The 21,141-nt window shown below is 35.9% G+C and overlaps 1 protein-coding gene across 1 annotated transcript; it reads right to left on the bottom strand.

Annotated features, from left to right (window-relative positions):
* Window positions 1-13,207: 13,207 nt before the first annotated feature.
* On the bottom strand, window positions 13,208-20,930 carry CENPW (centromere protein W). Its single transcript, XM_079298453.1, has 3 exons — window positions 20,739-20,930; window positions 15,893-16,006; window positions 13,208-14,250 (listed from the first exon to the last, which is right to left on the bottom strand). The coding sequence occupies exons 1-3, from the start codon at window positions 20,826-20,828 to the stop codon at window positions 14,224-14,226; spliced, it is 231 nt and encodes a 76-aa protein (XP_079154579.1). The 5' UTR covers window positions 20,829-20,930; the 3' UTR covers window positions 13,208-14,223.
* Window positions 20,931-21,141: the final 211 nt, after the last annotated feature.

Raw genomic sequence — 21,141 nt, 5'->3', positions numbered from 1 at the left:
AAAATCTACATGTGGACTGCATGACTTTTTAGAGAGAGATTTAAACTCAACAAAACAAAATGGAATAGGAAAACATTTTTAAAAGGGCAGAATTCATGAAAGTTTTTTAACTGGCTTAATGCTACAAGCTATGATGTGAATGCAAGATCAATCAAAATAGCAGAAATGTAAATTGCACCACATTTAAAGCAAGATGAAGAAATTCATAACACAATTTGCTCCATTGTAATTAATGTTTTGCTATGTCTAGACCAGCCTTCCACCATTTCTTTTCTGTATATCATGAATATTTTACTTAAACAACTGAAGTCTAGACCCATCTTTAAAATGCCATGTTTGGAAAAATTCCACTTAATGTAACCAAAAGGTGACTTATGCACTTCACTGTTTTAGAAGCAAAGACTTAAAAGGACTGGCCTTTGAACCCAGTCTCTCAATATATGTAGGACAACCTCCTCATACATCTTCTCACAACAGACAATGTTCATATTCTTTATAATATCTAGAAAGTGGGGAGAAAAAAAAGAAAATAAAAAGAACAAACTGTGTAACTTAAACATTTAGAGAACCAGGCTTAAATATGAAACATTGAACAGCAAGACCTTCCAAATGAACCAACCTAAAATTTAACATATGATTGAAACCCAGAACATTCAGTACAGCAATCTGGTAAAAATGGGTCTGGTAGGAAATAAAGAAGTACTGCTTTAGTCAGTTCATCTTTACAGAATCTTAAGATTTCCCCAGATGTTCTGGATATACAATGAAATAGGACATGGACAGCATGCAATGATATTTAATAGAGGCAACTTACAATAAAATTCACCTATATGTATTTGAACACAAGACAGTTTCCATCACCTCTTAATTGAAACCAATAAGTTTTTCCTTTCTTGGCTTCACTAGAGCAGCTGTGGTCCCCATAGTTAGCATAATTAAGTCATATTCCACAGAGGAAGGATGAGAAATCCTCTCTTCTAGACCATATCTTGCTTTGATTATGATTCAATTCAAAATAACATATCCAAGTAACATATCCTGGCAAATGAAGATATTTTTACTCACTACCAATGACTGTAAAATCTTCTGGCACTCAAAAAACTCACTAATATCAGGAGATGAAAAGTTGGAAGTATGGGAGTCAGGGTAAAGTCAGTCATCCTTTCCACTGAGTTTCTAATAATTCTGACTTGGATACATGCCAGATTTCCTTAATAATATCAAATAATATCATGAAGCAGCACTTTACTCTTTGCAAATGGCCAGTCAATCATCACAGATCAAAATTTAGAAAGTCCAAATAAAACAGATCAAGATTTTTGGAACAAAAGTAGACAAAATCTCTACTGCTTCGCCTGAAAAATGTGAGGAAGGAAAGGGCACCTCTGGAGAATGTCCAGCCCAATATTTCTGGGGTAGATAGGGAAGTTTTGAAATTGTTCTACCGTACTCTGGATATCAATAGTCTCAAAACATCATTCAGCAGATAAGAATAACAACAACAGCAGCTCATACCTCACCCTGTGCTAGGACTTTTAATGTGGGAAAGTAAAACCAGATGGTACAGATCTGGTTGTCCCAATGACCAGATTTAATTCTTTTTGTTCATGGAGTGACATACAAGGACCTCAGTGAACTAGAGAAACAGATCAAATATCTTTCACCTTGTTGTGTACAGCAGAAAGTCTTTGGGACTCTGTGTTCTGCTTTTGAACTCAACATTCTGCATTTGCAATCTTGCTTTTTTTAGCTCAGAAGATGTTTACAGTTCTCAGCTATGAGAACAAAAACACAGGACTAGGATCTGAGGCTGTCTTGCCAGGACTGACATTTCATGGGGTGACTCTCCATGGAGATGCAGAAGAGTACCCACACATAGATGTGTCAGCATGTACATGTGCACTCAAGAGAATTTCACTTTCTCTTACATGCAGGTTACAATATTTATGTGTTTAATTCTGTCCTGGAAGAACCCTTCAGCACTGTTTCTTGGTAGGAACAATTTTGTAAATACTTTGCTCTGGAAACTTTATTGACTTAAGGGTTTTTTTTCTAGCACACATTGAGACCAAATTGGTTGAAAAAGATATGCACTAAGCCCTTAGCAAATCAAGGATATATGCTGCTGCAAAATTGGTTATATAAGATCCTAAGGAATTAAAAAATATTTTTCATCTTGACTTTAAATACCTGATTTTATATGGCTTGTGATATACTCCCATAACACACAATAAGTAATTAAAATACATTTATTTTGCTTTACATGAGAGAATTGTGTGAATTGTGTGATTTGGTATAACTGTGTTATACCAAAATAATTGGTATAAAACATTTCATGATTTATGCATTTTGATGGAATCCACAAAACAATTCTATGCTTGTAGAATATGTAATTTCCAATTGATTTACAAGCAGCAAGCAAGTGAAAAAGCATTATATGTTCTACCAGCCTCTTGCAGGAAGGCAAACTCCCATCGGAAAAGCTCCAGAAGAGGAGTTGAGTTTTGTGTCTCTGAATTTGGGACGAGGCAACTGGCAGGGCTCTATGCCAAAAAGGTGTTGGCTGCCATCATGGTTGTACCCAGTGTGGGTTTAGAACAGGAAAGTGTTTCTATTTATTTTTAGTTGTTTTTGTACTCCTTCTTCTTTTGAAGATATTCTTATAAAAACTTCTATCTTGTCATCATGTGTAAATTATAAAGTATATTTTCAGTATTAAAGGGTTATGTCCACCCCACTGTGGGTTATATATCAAGATTCCTGCAGCTGTTCTGAAGTGTATTTTACTCTGAAAATAGTCCAAAGTTCTGGTTGACTTGAATTTGGACTAAGGGGTTTGCCATTATATGCTTTATGAAAGGGAGACTGGTAAATGTCTGGACCTTGGAACTGACTTTGTGATATTTGGACAGTGAGTACACATCATGTGGTGAATTAGCATGTGGTGTTCTTATGCAAACAATAAAAACAAACAAAGAAAGAATTAAAAGTGCATTTAAGAAAATTAGTTTCAGCGTATGATTAAAACAATCCCATAACAGCAACAAGTTTGCGGTAAAGGTACATACTTGCCAAAAATATCTGCTAGTGTGGAAGCTGAGCATCCAAAACCCTCAATTTAGCAGCACTGCAGATGCTGTTACTTAGTTAACATTGAATAAGAAAAATCACAGAAAAATTAGGCACAGTTTGGAAACTGCTTCAGAGCAAGATGAAGCAATCAATCAAAGGTATGGGGGCAGAACCTTGCTCCCATTCTCAGCAGTACAGATCACTAGGACTTTGATTTTACACCAATCCAAATGAGTAAAATTTGGCCCAAAATGTATCTACAGACACACGCACACAAAAATAACAAACAACTTAAAAAAAAAAAAAAAAAAAAAAAAAAAAAAAAAAAAAGTTAAAAATTCTAAAAGGTAAAAATTACAGAAATTTCAAAAGCTTCCCCTAAAATCTTCTGTCTCATCCAATCGGTAATGTCCCTTCAGCAACTGCAATGCCCACCCAGCTGAGCCCCTAAGAAAATCTAATGCTTAAAGGCAGTGTCTTCATCCTGACTGAACATACATAATAATATAGTGACAAGAATGGCTCCCATTACTGGAAACAAGATACACAAGTCTGCATTTTCTCTTAATGCTGATCTCTTAAATGTTAAAAACTTCTGTTATTTATGTCAGGTGAACTGAGATTTGGGTCCTACTGCAGAGCAGACAGCAGATAAACAGAAAATAAATTGTTTCCCTAAATCATAACTGAGGACATAGTAATTTAAAGAAGTTATTGCCTTCAAAATTTTAGTAGATGGCTTTCATTCACATCAAAAGGCTTCAGTTCTTAGAACTTCTTATATTGGAGGTTATGTCTGCTCTTCCTGGATTATTTGTAAGGGTTTTTCCCAATGCAAATTTCTCATCTACTACTTATGTTCTGTACAAATATATTATTCCAATTCAACAACGAATAAAGAACTTTGACTTCAACAAGGCTCTACTATTTACTACACTTACACATTTCTGCAGCTAAAACCAATCAACTACTGTGAAATATTTTCCATAAGCAATAATTCAAATTTTTAAGAAGAGACTTATATTTTAGCTCAGCTTTTTCAGAGTTAATGAAATTAAGTTTATCATCAGGAGTACATATTTAAGCAATTTAGGCACACTTCAGAAAGTGTTTACTGAAAGGCATGTTTCTATCTGTCTTCTGCAAGCTTCCAGGTTAGAATTATTACATATGTTAAATTGGGATGAAGAAACACAACATGCAAACTAACTGGCAGATTTCAGACTTTTGCCTTTCAAATGGCAATCAGTGAAAACAGATGGCTGCTCAGTGAGCTAAAAACCAAGACTTACTAAGAATCACAGAATGGGTAGGGTTGGAAGGAACAACTGGAGGTTCAATCTCCCTGCTCAAGCAGGGTCTCCTAGAATATTCAATAGAATATTTCACAAACCATTCTGAATGGTAAATATACTTGAAGAAACTGAATTATGCATCAATAGTTCATGATAAAGAAGAAAACTTTGTGTATTATTTGCTCAAAAATATTTTAGAATACTTTTGAAAAACTTTTTCAAATAAGATACACTTGCTGTTGGAAAGAAATATAATTGAAAAATATGGTTAATTATGAGAATTTCAGAGATGCTTCAAAATTTGATCAATCAGCCCCAAGGATTATAGGGTAACACTATCTAATTCTTCAGCAGATAAACCAAAAAAGATAACCTGAAAAATATGAAAACAGGATAAAACCTACTTTTTAGTTGCTTAGGATGCTTTGTGTTCTCATACTTCTCTGAAACTCAAGGAATATATTGTAACACAGATGAGCCAACAGTTCTAGCATGTTTCAATAATAGACTACTGTGACCTAATAAAAATAAACAATTTTTGGCAAGTCTCCATAGATTTAGTGTTGGGCTCTTTTTTCTCTTAATACTAACGAAAACAATGAAGGATTTATGAACAAATTTGCACCAGGGTTCCCAAACCCAATGATTTAGAAACCACATTATTTGCAAGATTTAAGCATGGCTAATCAAATCATTTACATGAGTTCTTTATTGCTAGAAAACTGTATTTACATATTTTGGTAGATTTTTCAAATTTATCACCAATCATTGTGTTAGGGAAAAAAAAAAAAATCCAAGATAATGCACAGAAAAACATATATTAAGATAGTACATGAACTGTAAATTACAGCAAATCCATCATAGGGTTGCATGTTGTGGATGGGCAGAACTGCATCTTATTTACCTAGTGCCCCATACAAGCTCAGCAAAACTGGAGAAATAATACATTAAACTAGTGTAAAGGTACAGTTTCAAACCAGCTTAGGAAATTTGAAATAAAAAAGCTTCCCTCTTAATCAGTTACCTCCTGCAATGTTGACAAGGTAGGGAGAACACTAAATCTTTCCATAAAAAGCAGACTTTCATCAATCCTGCCTCATCCTGGAAATTTGGGGTCTGGGTAGATATATGAATAGAAAACACTGTAAACAGAGAATAAATTTGACACTGCAATTCATTTGGCTGCTCCGCTTACATGCTGAATAACTCTCAGAGAAAATGTTTTGATGTGTTTCTTTATATTCTCAAGAATGTCCTGCTCCAAGAGCTTACATGTCTCTGGTGTGGATTAGTTATGGACTTTACATGCTGATGAGGTAATCCCCTTAATGTACTATACACCATAGGATATCCTCCTCTTCTGTTTCATGTTCTGACAATGCTAAAGGTCAGGAAAGTGTTTCAGGTGGTGATAGGCTCCATTTAAAAGGGAAACTACAAGACAGAGGAAAATGTCTTTTTCTTTGAGTTTACAAGGATGATATATGAAGCCTAGGTAAAAAAGGATTTTCAGTCTATCTTGCATTGAAACTACTCTCATAGCTTTGCTCAAAACATTATATTAACTTCTAAAGATGCATTTTTAATACAGTGATTGGTAACATGTTGGTATTGATAGATGAGATCCATACTGTAACTGTGAAGTTTACTCATTGAAAATATAGACTTCACATCAAACAGTCACAACATAAAAATAATTTATATTGAATGCAAAAATTACGGCTCTAAACACATGACTTTTATTAAAAGTAGACTTCCTCTGTAAGACAAGCATGCAAAAATTAAATTAACTCAGAAATAAAGATATTTTGTTACACAAATTATGTCTCAAACGTGGTCCGCATTTCAAGAGGGATGCAGACGAGTTAAAATTACCAAGCTTTAAAAAATACTACATACAATCTTTTTAACAGAAATCATTTTACATGGAATGTGCAAGAGAAAACACGAAAAAGCTGATATTTCAAAAGTGTTTCTTTATGATTAGTAGTAATTAGCTCCTTCGAGCCATAACTTCACATGGTTATTTTTTTAACAATGGTATTATTATAATTTATAAAGTCCTAGTTTTGGTACACCTTTAAACATCCAGCTTCTAATTTTTAGAAGTTTTCTCAAAAGAGTATATATTCCTCAGAGAAAAAAAATTTAAAAATTAAACACATATTTTTTAAATCAATAATGAATACACTATATAATAAATTGTTTATGTTTACATTGGATCCGATGCTTTCTTCTTCATTGCTAATAAAGAAGACAAAAATAAGTTTTATTTGAAGTTTTAAGCAAAGGCAACAGCACTGCTAACAAAAGTTCATCTTTTGGGAATTGTCTTCCCAAAGCATCATGTAAGTTTGGTAAGGAAGATAAGAGCATTTCCTTCACATACAGTTTTCAGCCTGCTACATGTTGGCATTCTTGCTTATGTTCCAGTAGAAATGCTCTGCAGCATCACAACCATCCTCTCCTTTCCTTGCCTTTAGCATTGAACTTAGGAGTTGGAAAAAGAGGAACAGAAAATACTGGGAAGAAACTCTGCTTAGCATTCAAAATTAAGAATATTAGGAATGTTATGGAAATTGGAAGACTCTTCTGGGAGGTGAGTCATAATTGAATTTTCATGCTTGAATAAAGAAATATGATATCAAATATTTAGCAAAAAACCCCTTTAATCTAGCAGCCCATATAGTTAGCAAAAAAAACCCAAAAAACCAATGAAAATAAACAAAACCCCCCAAAACAAAAACAAAACCAAATGGATAAAAATGTAAAATAATCTATGAAAAATCCTCTCCATTCTCAAAGAGAGAGTAGCCTGATTTATTACATTGGTGGGTTCTTCAGAGAACAAAAGAGCCCCAAGCCTAAGATCCATCTGGGTCTTATATACTAGAAAATATCTAGAATTTCTGAACTAAAAAAATACAAAGCTTTATGAAGAGATTTAAAATTTATATGCATAATATTCAGTACATACAGAAGCAGACTTCATATGTCAGAACAAATGCTTTATCCTGCAGGTAGTAGCCACAAAATAATACCTTCTTGGTAATTTTTAAGACATCAAATTAGAGATGCATGGCTTCCTGCTCCACCAGGAACTTCAGGGAAAACAAGAGTGCCATTTACAAGAAAGGCATATGCAGCATATCCCAACCTCTCTTTTGAGCGTGAGCAAGAAAGAAGAAAGAAAAAAAACACATTTGCAGAAATATCCAAGGTACAATTCAGTTCAACACATGAGCATTTGTTTTGGAGAAGTTTAGTGTAATTGAGCATCCATTCTACCAAAGTAAAGATGATTTGGAAAGGTGTTTTCTTTTAATTTCCAGGAAAACCTTGCAAAAGATGCTAGTTTCATGAAAATAACATGCCAAAGTAAAACTGCTGTGCTTGCACTTGTCCTGTGTTTTTAATATTGCATATTCCTCCAACTCTTGGCTATAGCTGCACTGACAGATGTTTAGCAAATAAGAAAAGTTCAACAGAAGGTACAGGGGCATAAAAAATAACACTAACAATAAAATTTCTTGGTGTTCACAAGTAGAAAGTTACAGTAAAATTAACAGCTTCTCAAGCCAATAAGCTACTCCCTATTTAGTTGAGACTTAACTTCAAAAATTGCAGTCAACAAGAAGTATCATTAAACCATAGATCTATTTTCACAGTCTCACAATATTTGCGTGCATGCTAACATACACAGAAATATCTGTGTGGGGTCACTGGGTGACAGAGCACAGGAACAGGTTGCCCAGAGGTTGTGGAGTGGCCCCACTGGATGTATTCAAGAATCATCAGGACACAGTCCTGTACCTTGTGCTTTTTGATTGAGAAGGGAGGTTGAAGCAGATGACCCACTGTGGTCCCTTCCAGCCTTACCCACAATATGATTCATTGTGTGAATACTAATGTGCTTCAAAAAGGATTGAAAGTTAATCCATCCTTTTGGCAGTACTTCCAAATGTTGGACTTCTGTTGTCCCTGTCCTAAAATAAACCTTCACTGTGACCCTCCATAGTTAGAAATGAAAAGGGTAAAAAGGAAAACAAAAGACAAGGGAATATGAAGTTTTGCCCACTTCTGCTCTGAATTTTCAAGGTTTATTCCATATGAATTTGTGGTAAAACTTCCAAAATAGGCTACAGGTAAAGTATCATCAAAATTAATTACTGTGTGGAATTTAGTAAGATAAAGTTTTAGAAGAATACTGTTACTTAGATTACATGCAAGCTACAGCCCTCCATTACCGAGACCCAACCTTTTAAATCTGGAAAACATGGGAGTCCACAGTTAAACTTCAACATGAAACACAAAGGGTGAAACTACAGAAACAGAAGAAATTATTATCCGGCCAACCTTAACTATGTCATGCACTCATCCTTCCCTTTTCTTGACTGCTCTGTGCATTTGTTTGGGTTTTGTTTTGTTTTCCTTGTTTTTTCTTTTAATTACTGTCTTCTACCTCACTTTCAATTCTAGCCAATCTTCACGAATCAGTAATATTTAAACAGTTTACTAGTTTTGAAAGCATACATAATTTTCTCTGAAGAGAAAAAATCAACTAAAGAATTTAAACATTTAAATGTACACCAACATCACTGGTAACTTTAGCCTTTACTATGTGAAAAACAGCTTCAACAGCTATGACTAGAGACTTGCTTGTACTAAGATTTCAGATACACAACAAAATCTTTAAAACTAGCTTACCTCTTGCTTAAATGTTTTCCTTTATCTGGTTTATTTATAAAACTTGCTGCAATTCATTAAAAATTACTCACTTTATAATATAATCTGTGTGTGTACTTACCTACTGAAGTTGAACAAATGAAAACAATTCACATTAGGCTGTCAGTTTCAGATGTCAGCATCAATTACAACGATTTCAACCCAATATAATGGACTGGAAACTTCAGCTAATCCAACCCTATTAATGACTGCATTTCTTTGGACGTATTTGCCCTTTATAAATTTTGATTCAGGATCTGTCCTATTGCCAACATACCTTTCTGTGTTTTCTACAAGTTTAGGAGACAAAATAGGAGTCTTTCAGTAGAGCCTGACCTAGTGCCAAGTGAGCAAACCACTGATGGAGGAAGTTCTTGCTTTTATTTAACTGCTGCAGTCACGTTATTATCGGGCACTAAGGCCGTGTCTACACTTGGGGTTTTTTAAACCAGAAATTACTTTTGGAGTGTTTAGGTGTCTTTCTACACTCCACCACGTTCTCCATGCCCTGAAATCATTCCCTCAGTAAAGTGACCTTCTCAGTAAGAAACTTGATCTTACAGGTATCAAATGACCTGAAAAGATCTTTCAGCAGTTTGGTCAGGATAACATTAATAATCCAGCCCACAGGAGAATATTATGTATCAAAGCCCATGTAAATTTGATGAATGTAGATTGCAAAGAAACTGACAAACTCCCAACATCGTTCACCAAACAGTAAATGAACAAATTCCAACCGATTATGTCTGCAGAACCATGAACTGTCAGGTGGGAAGACTCTTCAACTTGTTCAAAAAGTTGCAAATTCAGCACAACAGAAGTGCTGTCAGCATCTTCTCAGCCTAGAACAGCTACTTAAACACGTAAGAAATTTGTTCCACTAACCTCTTTTATCATATCCAAATTATGCTATCACAGCAGCTACATTACTGTTAAATTACCACTAAAACACATGAAGGAATCTATATGCCATTAAACACACAGAGTATATGACAATATACATATTGAATGGAAAAACAACTGTTTTGTTTTTTTTTTTTTACACACATTGCTTTGAAACATCCTAATGAACTTGACACACATCTCACAGCTGTGGAAAAAGGAATTTTGATTTAATGTATTTTTATTTGAAATGCAAGTCACACCTTCTAAATACATATTCAGAAGTCAGCTTAGAAACCTATGCATTTAGGAGTTGCATGCCCTTAGTTGTTCTAAACTGATAAAGACTAATGGAATGCCGAGTCAGCAAGTCAGCCAGTGCAAGCTGAATGTTTCATGGTTAAGGCTGCTAAATAAGTAATGTCTCGTGCAAGAATTTCCTTCATAAACCTGCACATAGAATATACCCTTTACTAAAACACAGGCTATATTGTACAAATAACTGTACACCTCTAATTAAGATACTGAAACATTAAGTTTTGAATAAAGAAAAATCTTCAAAATCCTTCATATCTTTCACCTTCGCAGCACAGATCAGAAGAACATCCTGATGACATCTTTTGGATGTGAATAGGATTTTTTTTTAACATTAATTGCCTTACATATATCAGCAGTGTAGGCTTAGTAGTCTTCAAAAAATATCTTGAAGTGTCAATCTATAGCATACTTTTTAGTAGGAGTACTTGGAATACTTACTCCAATGGAAAGTTACCATAGGGAAAAGAGAGAATTTTTGCTCTATCCCCACCTTATGGCTAGAAAAAGAATTTTTCTATTACAGCATACATAGCTCTGGATTTATTTTTCCTTTACTGTATGACTATTACCAGAAAGTACACACTGTTTGTATTATGAAACTTCAGATTCTTTTTCAGCAGTCACTCGTTTCTCCATATGAAACCACAATGAAACTCCCAGGTGTGAATGTCCTCTCTAGCACATGTATTTTCTGACTCAAAACAAAAGATACATTTGTTACATTCAAATAGAACAGTGACTATTGAGTTCTGAACTATCAAAGCATACAAGTTCATTTATTCATGTTGACACCATTAGGAGTTAGGTTCATAGATCTAACCTTCAGGGATATACTATTCTTAATACTCACACTTCTTAGAAGTTTTAAATATAATAAACTGGTGATTTATACCACTCAGAAAATATTAAACTTATATGCTCTACAAAATCAAAGGACAATATGCACGAGTGCATGCTGTGAGTGTGAGCTGGAATAGGGCACACTCCCCACCAGACTTACTCAGGCTGGCAAACAGCAGATGAACAGCAGACCCTCCATAAGTGAGATGAAACAAAAGTAGCAGCAGCATCACTGTCTTCCCTCACAGTCACCTGCTGACCAATAAACATTTTTCTTCTTCCTTCGTGGCTTAATTTTGATACTACCCTAGACCAGGGTCTAACACTACCCGCAACCAAAACTGAAAGCCAAGATAAGGACTACCAGAAGTACTCCTACAAAATTCTATTTCTTCACTACTTTACTCCTTTCATTGATGGCCAGAGCAAAAGGACAGGGTAAGATGTGAAACAGAACACGGGGAAAGCCGCAAAGCAGAAAGAATTGAAAAAAAATGGATTTCTGAGTGTGCCTCTAATTTTTTAGGACATCCATCCTGCTTTCTGAGAAAATTAGGAGTTTTAATTGTATTAACACAGCACCTCTCCTTCCAAAAAGCCCTTGAATCTCATGCTTAAAAGCAGAGGAAATTCAATGTTGAGTCAGTTGTTTCACAACTATAAATTTCTCAAGGTTTTATGAAAACAGTTTAGCATCACCATGACTTTTCTCTCAAAAATCCTTGCCTTGTTCCTCCTAATGGCAAAGAATCAACACAGGAATTCAAATAACACAACTTCATTAGGTCTTCTACTACAGATCTAGTTTAAAAAAAGATTATAGAACACCATGCTTTGATACTTTGTCATTAAACAGACATGACATATGAATAAACTATCACTGTAGTCCCCAAGTTTATATGAATTGCAAGTGGTCATGGGTATTTAGGCAATACTGCTAAAAGTTTTAATTTTAAAAATACAGCAAGGAATATTGTATAGAAAAGAGACCCTAGGTATATACATGAAGGAGAATGGAAGAGTTGCCAAACAGGAATACAATTAACCTTATGGTGAACATTCAAGAAGATACTAGAAAAACACAATTGCATTTTACATTTCTAAAAGCTGAAGTCCACTTCATCGGTCCTATTAATTTTCAGGAAGTATTTATTTGAGGTTTAGGAAAGAAACCTGAAAACCTGCCTCTCTACCCAGGTCTTTTTTATACCTGCCTGCTCCAGCTATTACAAAACATTCACAATGTCCTATCCAAATCCCTCTCCTATTAAAAATAGGCAGCTTCTTAACCATGAATACAGGCCAAAAACACTGTATAAAATATTTTAAAAGTACGCTGGTGGTTGCTTTTAATCCTTTTTTGCTTCCCTTCCCCAACAGTAGCTGATCATCAATCAATCTACTATATGACAATGAGAATATTCCACTAAGTTCAGAGTGGATCTTGCTCCTAGAAAATTCAAAAAAGAAAAAGTTAAAGTGGGTATCAAAACAAGTTCCAAAAAATGCTATATCGCTCAAACAATTGTACGACGAGGAAGGTATTGATTATACAAGACTCTAAGAAAATATTTCAGGGAAAATTAGATGATATTTCTAAGGAAAATCTAGTGTTGCAATAAAATTGTAAAATCAAAGACAGTAATTACAAATAAAAATATAAATACCTAGTCATATCTTCCTTATTCCTGAGAATGTACTTCAGGTTATTAAGTCCACATATCCTTTACATGTGTACATTCTTGGCCTTATTTGTGGATTCCAAGAAAGTAAGAGAAGAAAATGCAGAATAAAGAATCTAGTCAAACCTTACAAGAATCCAAATGCACTAAGTTCTGTGAGTTAAGCAAAGCAGGAGAGTAAGCCTTCCTTCCTTTCTGCACTGGAAGTGGATGACTTTTCAAAGGTTTTACAGAATATTAAAAAGTACATGGACATGATATGAAATTATAAGTACTAGCATTGGTACACTTTCTTTAGACTACAAAAATACTTCTAAAATGCCTTTTTTTTTTTTTTGCTGAGTTTCAAGAATATACTTGGTAAGGGGTCAAACAAAATTAAGACTCAATATATTATGCTTTTAAAGATGTTTTATTTTAAGAATAGTTCACTGTGCGTATCAAAGATCAGTTAACATATATTCCCCAAAACTGCATTATCAGCTCAAACTGTAGGATTAACCTATAACTTTATTAATATATTTATTAAGCAAAGTGTTCAGCAAATGACTACAAATATCAGAGTAGGAACAGAATATAATCTTCATTTAAGAAGACATTTTCATTAAATGTACATTTCCAGACTTCTGACAAGTTAGCATGACACTCAAAAGGGGGAAGGAAATAGCTTGGTATTCATGCCAACTTATCTTTGTTATTTTTACAAGATCTAACTTCAAAAACATCAGCTGTGCCAGATCTTTTTCCATAACCTGTGCATCTGTCCACACCAACTGAATTACAGACCAAGTTGTCTCATATACCATATCAAACAAGTCAGCTTAACAGTTCAGACTATGATTTAAATTACCAACTATGCATTCTTTCCCCAGAACACCAGAACTTCCCCAGAAGTTTTAACCTACGTTCCAAAGTCATTTTAAGATTATCAAGACATCTATAAATAAACTGAAGACAAGGTATTTAATACACTTGTTTCTACAGTGATTGTTTTGAAAGCCATAATTTTGTTTAGCTAGTAAATCGGCTTTGAACTCCACAATCTATACTGGATTTAGTGAAATCTGTGGGGTTTTTTTTAAACCAGTTTCCCTTAGGAAGTTTCACACTTTTAATAATAAATGCCACATTGTACCCAAAGGGTATCTATGGTATAAGAATTCCTCCATTATTATGGAATAAGGTACATCAAAAGTCTTAAGTGACAAGTGACATAAACTTTCAAATTAAGCAAGAAGTGTATGAAAATATATATTCTAAGACTTTTTTTTTAAGAAACAGCAAGATAATCAGGAGATAGATGTCAACAAAACTACACAGTTCCACAAGTGCTAAGCTGATTCACAGTATAACTCAAGTTAGTCAGAAAACATCGGAAAATGTGCTTTAAAATTCCAGTGGTCTGTTTTCTAGCCTCTGCTTTTCTTTAAAATAACCTGCAAAGAAAAAACAAAAAAGTGTATTTGTCAATACAATTCAGGCAGCAGGCAGCAGACAGAGATTCAAAATGCTGAGCTACTGAGACCAAAGGTTCACCTAGCCAATCTGTTTCCAACAGCTGTGCTGCCAAGGCTAATAATCTAGACAAAACATGAGAAATAAAGCAAAAGGATACATAAAGATTTCATATTTGAGGGTTTGCTTTTTTTTAAGCAAGAACATTCATAAGCAAGAATTCTGTAAAATAAAAGGCTTATTTTGCAAATTAATCCTGAGAAATGGCAATAGTGCTCTCGAGCCATCAGTAGATTCCTTGAATCTTGAATTCCTAGACCCTGTTGGGCCTAGACAAAAAGCAAAAATAAAGTTTGCAATAATACAACTATTATGCTTGATTTTTGTTTGCAATTCCTCATTTCTTTCTATATCAAGAGCACACAGACCTTTGGAAGGACATTTTTTGGTTTGGAGCTTAAATTGAAAAATGAACTTCAAAGGCCAAGTAGGACTACTTAAGTGTTAAAATTATTAAAATGCAGGCAGTTTCTCCTTTCTTCTCACCTTAAAAAAATAAATAGAGGACAAAAATGTTCAAAAAGTGTTAAGATTGCAGTTAAAAAGAAAACATAAATGTGTAAGACTCCAACTGCAACATTCACTTGGCTACCCTACATATCCTGCATATGTTTCTGTCACTATAGTAATAGAAAAGTATCAAACTAATCCTTTCAGAAGAAGGAAAAAAAAAAAAGTTAAGACAACAGAAGCCACAGGACAAAACTATCAGGTAACATCAAGTTTTGTCCTCCCAATTTGCTCAGCAGAAGGTGGTTAAAAAGATAAAATAGACTGAATTCCTTCATGACACCAAGGTAAAGCAGACATACTGTAGGGAGTGAAATGAGCTACAGATTACAAAAGGATTTCAGTCATATTTTGACACTAATTCTTTCTAGCTGCATAACCCCTTCCCTTTTCTCTTATTTAGCACAGACACTAAACTCATCATACTCTGCAATGCAGCGAATTCCTTCTTCACAGATATTCATACAGCAATTTTTGTTAAGCTGAACTACCCATAAACAATCCACAGTCTAATTCTCCCTTACTTCTTTCCTTGCCAAATACATCACACAAAGTATCTGTTTATTCAAGAAGTATCCACACAACGCTGCCAGAATCTACTATGAACTTATTTCAGACTAAGCAGGTAAGAACTAAAGATTTAAGAAAGGTATTTGAACCTCTCTGAACTTTTCTCACTTGTTCCATAAAGCTTCACTTATATCACTGAAGTTAAGACAGAATGCTTCCTTGATGTAGTATCAGCTGAAATAAGCATCCTCCAACTTTGGACTGCCTTTCAGGCCAAGAAGGCTTGCTAGTAAACCATTTTGTAGACTTATCCATATACTGAAATTATAACTTTAAAAAGGGAATAATCAAGAAAAATTGGGTTATATTTAATAGGGCAATTTGTTGTCTTGATAACAGTAAAATATGCCAACGATGGACAAAATATTGAGTGTTATATGTTTTGGATTATAAACCAAATATCCACTTTAACACAGAAAGCTTTTGTATATACTTCCATAATATGTTATACAAAAATGAAAAATATTAAAAGTGTGATAATACCTTCGCTGCAGATATGGTGTGCTCAGGTTTAATTATTTTACTTTTGTCCTCAAAAGCATTTGTCCTGGCTTCTTCTGCTAGCCGATGCAGAAACAGTAAGAAGTTCAAATGAACCTTTAAATAGAGAAGAAAAAAAAAAAATTATTCAAGCTGTTTAAATACAGTTTGATTTTTTTAAAAGATTCATTGTTTGCAACAGAAAATGTGTGTATTGCACTGCTTCCAAATTCCTGAAAGGTGTTCTCAGAAAAAAAAAAATTATCACTTGGTTCAAGCCTCAGTAAATTTCCAAGACATTCCCTTCATGCAAAACTCCTGTAAACGGAGTTTAAATTTAGTATACTTAAATCATAAAGTGCTTTAGAAATGATCATGTAAACCACAATTGATCTAAGAGGAATCAACCTGACTTTTATTAGCAGTTTTTAGTAACAGAATGTAAACACAAATACCAGAGAATAAGGAGTCTTTTGGCTTACTAGTAAATACAGTGAGTTTACAGTGACGACAACGGCCAGACTTTTACGAACAGCAAATTCATTCCTGCCTTATCGCCAAATGGACTACAGATAAGTTCAAGGGCTTCTGCCCCTTTCCAGTGTAAGGCGACATTGACATTAATTTCTCCAGAACTTGGAATTCTTGTGTCAGGAGGTTCCATCTATTTTTTCCCAGCTCATCACTTAGCTTTTTTGCATTGAAAGAACTGGTCGGGCAGTATTCTGTTCCTTATGGACTGCTGTTCTGCTAATACAGAAGTAGGAAAAAACTGCAGCAGGCAAGCAAGGAACTGCTCCAGCCTGGACTAAAACTGTCAGCCAACAGCACATTTGTGTAGTAATTAATCAGGGACCTATAATACAAACCCCTAGCCTTATACAGGCATTATGTGAAGTACTTTAATAATCCAATCTGAAAAATCGATAACTGTACTTTTTGTAAATTAAACTTTCAAACAACATTACCTCTGCTACATAAAGCAGACAAATACACTTTTTCAATCAAGAGCTTGGAAAAATATTACTGAAATATATGAAAATTTTATTTGTATGAAAAAAAGTGATGTATTTATTCTACTATACCTTATCTGTAAAGACTGGAAAAATGTAATATGGAAAGTTACAAATTAAGAGTTTAAAAGAAATACTTTGGCAATGGGTTTACAGCACAAAGAATCTGTTACACGCTCCTGTCACAAGATCTCCGTTCATATGACAAGCAGTTTAGGTGATTTGTTAAAATATCCTGAACTAAAGGAAGAGAGTGCAATAGATAAATTTCCATAATATGTGACATCATTTGGAAGCATCTACTACACAAAAAGCAGATGTCCTTGCAGATTTATTTCACAAAATATAAAAGCTGGTTTAGAACCAGTCTGTAATGATTCACACAGAAATTATCTGCAGCAGAACCAAGCAGTGGCACTAAAATAATACTCAACATTAGAACTCTCATTGTTAAACATATCAACATAGAGATGACATTTCAGGAACAACCTGAAAGAGAAGTGAGAGGTGAAACAAAAGCTTCCATACTTGCATGTCCTTCTTCTGAGATACCTAAAGGCAAAAGGGTTAAATTTAAAATTGCCTTTAAAAACTGCATCTTCTCTCAGAATCACTGCACCTTTATTTTCTTATTTTCAAATCGAATTGATGCATGTGGAAAAGCTTCCCCTGTACTCCAACAGAATTAACAATCACATAACTATAACCACAACATTCCACAACAGAGCACACAGGTTAATAAATATTCCAGGTTATTCAACACAGTTGAGAAAGGCTAGTGAAAGGCAAAATGACTGAATACCATGACTAGGACAGCTACAGGCAAGTAACTAAGCAATACCATATCTGTTTAAGTACATTGCTTAATTACATATTAAATTATTGTCCATCTGCATGAAATTTTTTGAGAGTTTTGAACTAACTAGTCATGAAAATCACCTTACAAAATGTTTACTTGCCAGAAAAGAAAGGCCACAAAATTTTAAGAACATATGTAAAAATTCCATAGCACTGTTTACTCAGTAGCTTACACACACTTGTTCAACAGAACTGAGGAACAGCAGGGAAAACCACTGTAATTTTGTTTTACTGCCTAGCTTCAAAACAATTCTTTAGACTGATAGTAATTATTCTATGGTGATAACAAATGAAAAAGAGACCATTCAGTGCAATACTTTAAGCCTTTCCTGCAATGGAAACACACAAGTGACCTTCTAGCATAAAAGAAGCAGCTGAGATCCTGCTTCCCTTCTCTAATTGCAAGCTAGAACAAAGCTTGTATATTTTCTTCTTTGACCATCGGGGGAGTATCTGAACTTCAGTATTAAAATTATTACCTCTTATTTTCGAAAGGAGCCTTGAAAAAAACTTAAAACACAATTTGCATCTCTTCACCCAAAGACATTATCATACTCCTTAAAAAAAAACCAACAAAACCAAAAACAGTTTCCTGAGAAAGGCGAGGAAATTTGATAGCTACACTGTGCAAAGAGATATATGTTAACACTTACAAAACAGGTTCTGACAAAGCTTCATATTTTGAGAAGAAACTTGATGAAAAGTGAAGAAACATCAAGTATTTAACAAAATTATCTGAATTCTTATTCCTTTCAAACCTGTTAGTTATGATCATGTAAGAAGACACTGGTTTATCGAGTAAAAATAATCACTGAAAGTCAGGAAAAAAGAAAGCAATCTAATTTTCTCCTAAGGCAGGCAAACCACTTTATTCAAATGGGCACATACTGCAGTAGATTCAGACATAAAGCATGGACCCTTCTGGAAGACAGCCCAGAAACTGAACTAACACTTTTCTCATACTTCCCTTGAGAAGACATAAGCTCTCAGCTCAAAATGTATATGGCTCCATCTTGTTAAGACAGCTACTATATAAATTTCTGATGTATGCAATTTAACCACTCTTACAGGGCTTGCAGAGGATAACATAGGCACTAGAAAATATACTCTCAAAATTTGTTACTTGTCTTACTACACATTAAACTCACCATTTTTTTTTTCTTCCAAAAAGAGGCATAATTTCAGCTGTGTTGATTATTCAGTCATGGAAATAAAGAGCTAAAGAGCTTTTAGACCAATGCCTAGTTGAAGAACATCATGGACAACCACCACACCTGGATATTCTTATTTAAAGGTAAAATTAAAAAGCCAAGCCTTGTAACATAAAAGATAATCTAAGTCACCCGAAAAGATAATCTAAGTTTCCAGGACATTATTAAAATTTATTCTGATCTCATCCTTTATGTTGCAATGAACATTTGCACAGCCATATTTTAAGCTGGATCTGATTGTTGCTGTTTAGAAGTTTCAGTGAATTCAATTCACTGACTCTTTGCAGCTCAGAGGACTTTAGTGCCAGGGCCAGGAAGAGATGGGAACTAAAGGCCAAGATTTGGAGGGACGTCTCACTTATCCCTTTTCAGACTGCCACACTACTTTGAAGCCAAATTTTCATTACCCTGGAAACAGACCAACTGTTACCAAGGATTTAAAAAGAAAAAAAAAATTTGATTGTGTGCATTTTATTAGTTGACTAATTCCACTGAGTAGGCTTTGAGTAGGTCTGAGCATGAGTAGCAAAGGGACAGGTACCTATTCCACAAAAAAATCCAAAGGCAGCAAAAACATTAGGAAGAAATCACCTCTTTATTAGCTGCACTCCATTAGAAAAATACTTAATGTTTACATTCAAATCTAAATGCTCTCATGTAATTGCAATATTTTTTCATTTTAATCTCACATTACTTATTTTAATTTTATATGTTTACATTCACCTTCATATATCCAGATACCAACCTTCAAGATGCTGCAAGACACAACTTTTATTTAAATATGAAAAGAGAAGTCAGGGACCATACTAGTATACAGCATGTGTTAATGCTTTAATGGTTAAGAGCCACGTGCATTTGTAAACAACAGGACATCACAGTCCAGCAAGTCAAGTCTACCAAATTATTTCAAAGAGTATCTTTTTTATGCATTTCTTTTTCAACACAGCAACTAACACAAGCTCTCTTGAGGTCAGGTTTCCTTGCTGTAGTCAAGTAATTTCCTGGTGAGACAAACCCTACCTGTGTCACAAACCCCTTAGAGCAGGTCAGAAGCAACTCAGCTTTATTGGCCTGTTTTTGCAAACTTGGCTTTTTTATCCCCACCTTTTTGGCAGGCATTTTTACACCATGATCAGGACCCCTCACTAGATTACTAACAAGACTTGTCATCCCACAGTTTAGGGCAGAGATTACTTAGACGGCCTTCTAAAAAAATATGAGCACTTCAGCTTAGCAATTAATCGCTCACAGCTCAGCTGACTACCTGTTCACCCGAACTGATCTACACAAACACATGCACCTAGCAGCCATAATATACAGCCAACATTCCAAAGCGCTATTTCTCCTTGTGTCTACACCAAACTCCTTGAACACCAGTGCGTACATGGAGTGACACAAAAGCCATGCATCAGCCTGAATCCCCAAGGTCACCGCCAAATACCTACAATTCAGCAGCCACCAGCAAAGCGGAGAGCGGCAACCTCTGCTTATCAGTATTTTCTCGTTCAGACCTGCCGTCTGTCCCGCCAGTCTTTGCCTCCCTCCCTCCTGTGGGTCTCTGCAGAAGCACCATTAGTACTAACTCCACATCCCCTCACACCCAAAGTGCTCCAGGGCGCACAGGCCGGAACATTTAGGGAGTAATCGTCCCTGTTTGGGGCCGCCTGTGCCCAGGTCACCCTCGCAGCTGCCGCCAAGGCCAAAAGCAGGAGCGCTCTCCGGGGCAGCGGCGGCCTCGCCTCTCCCCCGCCCCGTCTCCTTCCTCACCAGCAGGTCGACGTTCGCCGCCAGGCGCAACTGCGGCTTGTGCTTCTTTAGCGTTTTCCGCAAAGTGAGGCGGGGCACCGTGGCCTTCATCCTCCTCCTGCTGCCTGCTTTCCTTCCTCTCCCTCTTCTCCTCCTTCTCCCGCCGCGCGCGCCGCGCTCGCCCCCTCCGCCGTTCGAATCCGCCGCCCTCGCGCAGCCGGCGCGCGCCCGCCGTGACGCCACTTCCCAACGGCCGCGCGCGGCACCGCCCCCGCGCGCCGCCCCGCCCCGCCCCGCCCCGCCCCGCCCCTCGCGCCGCTCCGGGCGCGCGCTGCCCCGCACCCGCGCCCAGGGGCCGCGGCCGCGCTTCCCGTGCCGGGCTGCGGCGAGAGCGGCCCGCCGGCCCCGCCGAGCCCGCCCCGCC

The sequence above is a fragment of the Erithacus rubecula genome (assembly GCF_903797595.1).
Source record: "Erithacus rubecula genome assembly, chromosome: 2".
NCBI classification, from domain to species: Eukaryota; Metazoa; Chordata; class Aves; order Passeriformes; family Muscicapidae; genus Erithacus; species Erithacus rubecula.
Note: the sequence above shows the minus strand (reverse complement) of the source record. Positions and strands in the feature narration are given on the sequence as shown.

Excerpts from the sequence above, each read along its gene's own strand:
- CENPW (XM_079298453.1), bottom strand. The coding sequence starts at position 20,828 with ATGAAGGCCACGGTGCCCCGCCTCACTTTGCGGAAAACGCTAAAGAAG. Across the intron at positions 16,007-20,738 it reads CGGCGAACGTCGACCTGCTG|GTTCATTTGAACTTCTTACT; the intron begins GTGAGGAAGGAG and ends CTCTATTTAAAG. Across the intron at positions 14,251-15,892 it reads ACACCATATCTGCAGCGAAG|GTTATTTTAAAGAAAAGCAG; the intron begins GTATTATCACAC and ends TTTTCTTTGCAG.